Source organism: Thermobia domestica, chromosome 6, assembly GCF_964235325.1.
Source record: "Thermobia domestica chromosome 6, izTheDome1.hap1.1, whole genome shotgun sequence".
NCBI classification, from domain to species: Eukaryota; Metazoa; Arthropoda; class Insecta; order Zygentoma; family Lepismatidae; genus Thermobia; species Thermobia domestica.
The window spans coordinates 21,164,891-21,170,890 of NC_137459.1; the positions used below are offsets into that span (position 1 = coordinate 21,164,891).

The following is a 6,000-nucleotide window of genomic DNA, read 5'->3' on the forward strand; positions in this document are numbered from 1 at the left end:
TAGAGCATTCTTCAAAATCTTAACAAAGCAATGACATATATGTTCTTCCATTACCAAGCAACAATGTGATTTTCTCTGTTGTAAAATTTTCTTCTTATTTCGCATAAATTTAAATACGTGATATTTTTTTTTAAGTCCAAAGACTCAGTCTGCCCGACAAGGGGCATCGATCGAAAACTATGAATTCCGCCTCTATGGCTAACATGTTTGGATGATGCCACTTGAGGTAAACATAGTGTGACTAAAACGAGCTCAGTCGTGGCTAAGTAGTTAAGGTACGGGCCTGTGGCGTGGGAGTTCATGTGTTTCGGATTCCACGTTAATTAGTAGGTCCACGTCTCATATAGCTTCGCTGCTGAACGGGACGTTAAACTCAAAATCAAATAAACTCAACTCGTGTGACTAAAAGTTTCAAAAAATACTTACAGTGGATTTCAAGAACATAACTTCTACTTATATACAATGACTAACATTATAATTTGATATCATGAAGTGACGTGTTAATCTGTATCGTCATATTTCACTGTTGAGTAAATTGAATGGTTTGAATAGCGCTACAATCCATCAGATATTGAACTCGAGATAACGATTTTCAAAGGAAAATACTGAACTGCGTTTGTAACGGGCACATCTATTGCTTTTTTTTTTCGGTTTTCAGAGACGTGAATATTTGAATATTCTTTTATCCTTGTATTTCTTAAATATTTGTGCTCTTATATTTGTTCAGTGTCCAATTATTTCTAAGTATCCACAAATGATAACACTTTTAAGAGACACATGAACAGTTAATACCGAATGTCAAGTTAATACCAAGACATATGAAGATTAGCGACTCTGAGAAATGCATCCTCCGCACATATTTTATCCTAAAATATCCTCGGGGCTGCAATGGCTCAGTGGTAGAGCATTCATCTCTGGTCCATGGAGACCTTGGTTCCATCCCAGTTCGCGCCAAGTGAATTTTGTGGTGGAAAAACACAGTGTATGTAGGTTTACTCAGGGTTCCCCGTTTCCTCCAATTTTCTTCATTCCACCGCTTGGTTTCTCATCATCACCGCCTCCTTTAGTCTACCCGGCATAAGCGTGGGACGTAAAAGATAAAAATTTCATTTTTCTAAAAGTTATACTGTAAGTTGGTAGAAGAATTACACAGGATATCACTACCTGATGCAAACTTTAAATCTTGGGATATATTTTTCTTCTTTTTATAGATATTAATGCGATTTTTTTAAAAAAAATAACTAGCAAACTGTATAACACAAAATCCTTCTCAGGCTGAGCCTTCTCACAGGTAGCTATCATGATTTCTGTCAACAATACTAAGCAGATATCAGAATGTTAATTAAAAATGAAAATGAAATGAAATCTTTGAGCTTTACGTCCCACGATTATGCCGACTGGGCAAAAGGAAACGGTGATGATGAGAAATAAATGAGAATGAATAAAGTGATAGGAAACGGAAGAACCCCGCGAAAACTCACACAAACGGTGTTTGTTCACCACAAAGTTCACTTGGCGCGAGCTAGGCTCGAACTAAGGACCCCACGCACCAGAGGTGAACGATCTACCAGTGAGCCACAGTGCCCCCAAATATCCCTTCATATCTGAAAATTAAACTCTCTGATACATAAACCTAATATTCGTAATTAACATTTAAGCAATATTAAATTGATACTTGTCATTTTCACAAAAGACAGTTAATTAGAATAGACAACTAGCTGTTTCATGTGACTGAAAATTTCCTCTTTTGTTATTTTGTGTAAATTAATTATTTGGTACTTATAACTCTTGGAATAAATATTTATAAGAAATAATAATAAAATAGGATATTTTCACATTATTTTGCATGCTGTATTTACTATCAGTTAGCAGCAAATATTGTTTGTATGTACAACGAATGTTATTTGTTTAGACAGGTCGAAAACTGAGAACTTAAATCACAGTTATGAAGAAAGTGAGATTCTATTAGACACGTTGAGAACCAAATTATGTATACATGGCATGATAACCGCAACCAAAACACTCCCGCAGATCTTTTTCCATTGATATACTAAAAATAAAATTTGTGCATTGACAAGACCAACCATTCAAAATATCGCTTGTCGAACACGAATCCACACTTAGACACTATAACCAAGAAGTTGAACTCCCGAGTAGCACAACACTTAGTAAATGTCATTTGGGACTTTGGGATGCTTTTACTTCATCTTATGCGGGTCATGAATATTACCCTCATGGGAACCAAACGGAATTACAACGACATTATTTCATTCTTTATCGAGTAGAAGAGAAATGCTTGTTTTTGCTTTAACGAACACTGAACTGAACATTTCTCACGTTTCACTTAAGATACTGTACGGGCGGCAACCACGTGCTCTGAGAACGTACTACCACTCTCTCACGCCGATTGTTACTCACCATGGCAACTTGGAATTGACAACAATGAGGTTCAACTCTCCGCTCGTTTCTCGGTCACTGATTGCACTACTCTGGCAGGCGGTCTCACTTTTCAACAAGTTTTATACTCCCGTCACGCAGGAGCTACACCTTGCGTTTCCGCTTCCCCTCAAGGGAGCAGTTTCATCTCAGCTTTTTTATTTTTAATCTTTTCTCAAAAAAAAAAAAAATTCTCTTGCATCAATTATGATGACAACATTTCATAACTTAACAGAGGCTGTACTAGTTTGTTTTGGTAACTTATTTTGCAGTCATCCTGGATGCTATCACAGCTCCTCTAATTTGCAAATGAAAGTAAGAATCCAACCCTTCTTTATTTAGGCTTGTCACAATATCCTTGGAGGACGTTGCTTAAAAAAAAAATCCTTTTGGCTGTTTTTTTTGCAATTAGCCAAGTTACAGCATAACAAGTGTCTTGTAACTTTTATTGTTTCTAGAGAAAAAAAAATCACTGCGTGGTCGTTTGTTTATATTTTGTAATCAAACCAACCTTTGTCGACACTACAAAATGTGTACCAAAGAGTGCTGAAGCACCGTTATTGTATAAGGACTGTAATGCACTTTTTTGTATAAAATGGAACGATTATTCTATTTTATTATCACTTTGATTTGGAGAAGACAGAATCACTTGAAATCAATTCCAATTGTGTTCTCTACGCTAGTCTAATTGCAAGCAAGCGCGCCTTTGGTGTAGGAGGTCGTGGGTTCAATTCCCACTGAGGGAGTCTTGAACGCATTACAATGATTCGAATTTTACCTTAAACTGAAGGGACATGTCTCATATAACCTCTGTGCTAAACTTCAATAAACAATCAATTAATTTCGATTGTTGTGAGGAAATGAAATCTTTCAGTTTAACGTCCCACGATTATGCTCTTTAGGCTAAGGAAGACGTATGATTAAGGCAAGTGAATGATGGTGCAAGAATTAGTGGAATGAGAATGTGGGAGAAAGCGGGAGTGTCCCGAGAAAACTCACGGACACGATGTTGTTCACCATAAACTTATTTGGATGGGAATCGAACCAGGGACCCCACACACCAGAGATAAGCGCTATATTGCTCAGCCACCATACTGCTGATTGTCGTAAGATCATGTATGCATTTTCCTGTTTAGTATATGTGTTATATATACATACCATGTTTGTTCGAAAATACACTGCATCTGAACTACGCGCTATCTTTAAAATTTAAGGTAAAAGAAGGAATGCCAGAATATGAGCATTTTTAAAATTCAAGAGAGAACAAGAATTTTTGGAATGATAAGAAAAATGGAACAAAAGATTCCAATCTTGGCAAATAATTTTAGAAATGATAAAAAATGCATCAAAAGATTGCGATCTTGGTCAAATTTTAAACGGCGCCTAAATCGATTTTTTTGGTATTTTCTGCGGAACAAGCACATCATCCTGAGTTAAGTGATAGTTTGGGTTTGGCCACATTATATGTAGTTCTCCAGATGTAAGACCTATAACATTTTTTTTTTTTTTTGCCTGAAATATATTGGATCTTTTCATCGTAGATCAAGAACAAAGTAGGGCCTAGATTCAAGATAAAAATATGGTTTAATATCTGGAAAACAGTACACATATAAGGTTTTTCAACTGTTTTGATTGTTATTAGGCAAGCTATTGTCAACATCAAGAGTACAGTAACAAGCCAACGTAAGAAACGATGGCTGAAGTTGAAAAACCAGCATTATTGAAGGATAAATTGAATGAAATTTTTAAGTTTTACGTTTATGCCGGCTAGGCTAAAGGAGACGGTGAAGATGGGAAATTAATGAAATGGTGGAATGAAGAAAGTGGGAAGAAACGGGAGAGTCCCGAGGAAACCCACTATTAATTACTATTAATTACCATTTTTACTATTAATTTCTCACATTTTTGCTTCTGAGTTTAATTTTAAATTATAAAACCCATTCGACTAGAAAAGAAAATGTGTGAAAAACTACTTTGGATTAAGGTTATCATATGGCAAACTTTGAAAAAATAGAACATTTTTAGATTTCACAAAAATGTTTATTTTACTTGGCATATCTTAATAACATAGCAGGAAATTATAACTTATACAACTAAATCTTTACAATACCGATTACGAAAATGTTTAGTTTCTTTTTGTCTCTCTTGCAGCTGGACTTGTTGTACAGTCAGCGACAAAATTTCTTTCCGTATGATGAAATTAGTTTCGTAAATAACTTCAAAATGGAAGGACAATTTGAGTACAGTTTTCAGTACATTAAAAAAGAATGTAATTTCCTGTAAGTTCCAGCCATATCATCATTGTACGTTCGAGCTATACCACCATTATTCCTAAAATAAATTATTCCAAAGGGAAAGAACTTTTAAAATGAAATGAAATAATATGTTTAAGTTCCCATGGTTATGCCGGCTAGGCTAAAGGAGACGGTTATGATAAGTAATGAAGGAAATGGTGGAATGAAGACAGTGGAAGGAAATGGGAGAACCTCGAGAAAACGCACGCACACGAAGTTTGTCCATCACAAAGTTCGCTTGGAGCGAGGTGGGATCGAACCAATGTCCCCATGTACCAGAGGTAAAAACTTTTGCCTCTGACTGTATTTCTACGTACTTACGAATCTTGAAGCAGTAGTCTCTACCCTCAAAATGGAGAATATTTTCTCATTTTTCTTTAAAAAAAAAAAAGCTCGGTCCAATTTTAATATCTAAGAAAAAGAGACATGTCGTCTGGTAACCCTTGTTTGGATCATCACCAACTGAATTCACGTACTGGCACACCAGTGGTCGAAGTGAGACGGTATGTGGTGGTATACGATACTGCCACTGGTTTTTCAGTGATCAAAACATACTACCCTGGTTTTTCAGTGATCAACAGTAGCGTAGCGTGGTATTCCGAAATGGGGATGCCAAAGTTAGTCACTTGTGCGGTACAATACTACTAAAATCAGCAATACATAACTATACCGATGGGAAATATAGGGTTGTAAAAAATTTAGGGGGGAGGCCCCCTAATTGGTGGCCTAGTGGGGCATACAGAAGCAAATGCGTGGATTACGTCAGAAGCCAATAAGCAATTGTCTCAGCTTCTTTACCCCACTACCATGTGACAAGAAAACTCAGCCCCGCTGTTGTATGAACATTGTTTCCAGTATAGTTCCCTTTATTTCTTTCTCGTGGGCAGCTTCTTTCTCCGCATACCATACTTCAATCTCGTTTTTTAAAAGTCACCATTAGAAATTTGACATCTTGAGTCCGAAATTCAGACGCAAATTCGTGAATATGGGCCTAAGTGTATACGTGTATCATTTGAAGATGTAAATAGAAAACACTTAAACCAACTCTGGGGGCCTGTTTCTGAGTATGTATTTCGTTGTCAGATATCCAGATACTGAAGACAGGGGCGCAAATCTGTCTTCAATATTCGGGGAACGGGTAAGACCGTTCCCATTTTTTAAAGCAATGTTCAAAATATTTATGAAGTTAAAAAACAATGCTGTGGAGGATCGGAGTTGTCTTCAACATTTGGAGGAGGGCAGATTTGAGAGAGGAGGGCATATTTGAGGC

At 36.6% G+C, this 6,000-nt stretch overlaps 1 protein-coding gene across 1 annotated transcript in view; it reads right to left on the reverse strand.

The window, feature by feature from the left end:
* LOC145687876 (uncharacterized) overlaps positions 1-2,485 on the reverse strand; it is a 71,640-nt gene extending 69,155 nt beyond the window's left edge. The window contains exon 1 of the mRNA XM_081761390.1: positions 2,419-2,485. Within this exon, the coding sequence (XP_081617516.1) occupies positions 2,419-2,421 (3 nt within the window). The 5' untranslated portion in view covers positions 2,422-2,485. The remainder of the gene's footprint in view (positions 1-2,418) is intronic.
* Between the last annotated feature and the right edge of the window lie 3,515 nt (positions 2,486-6,000).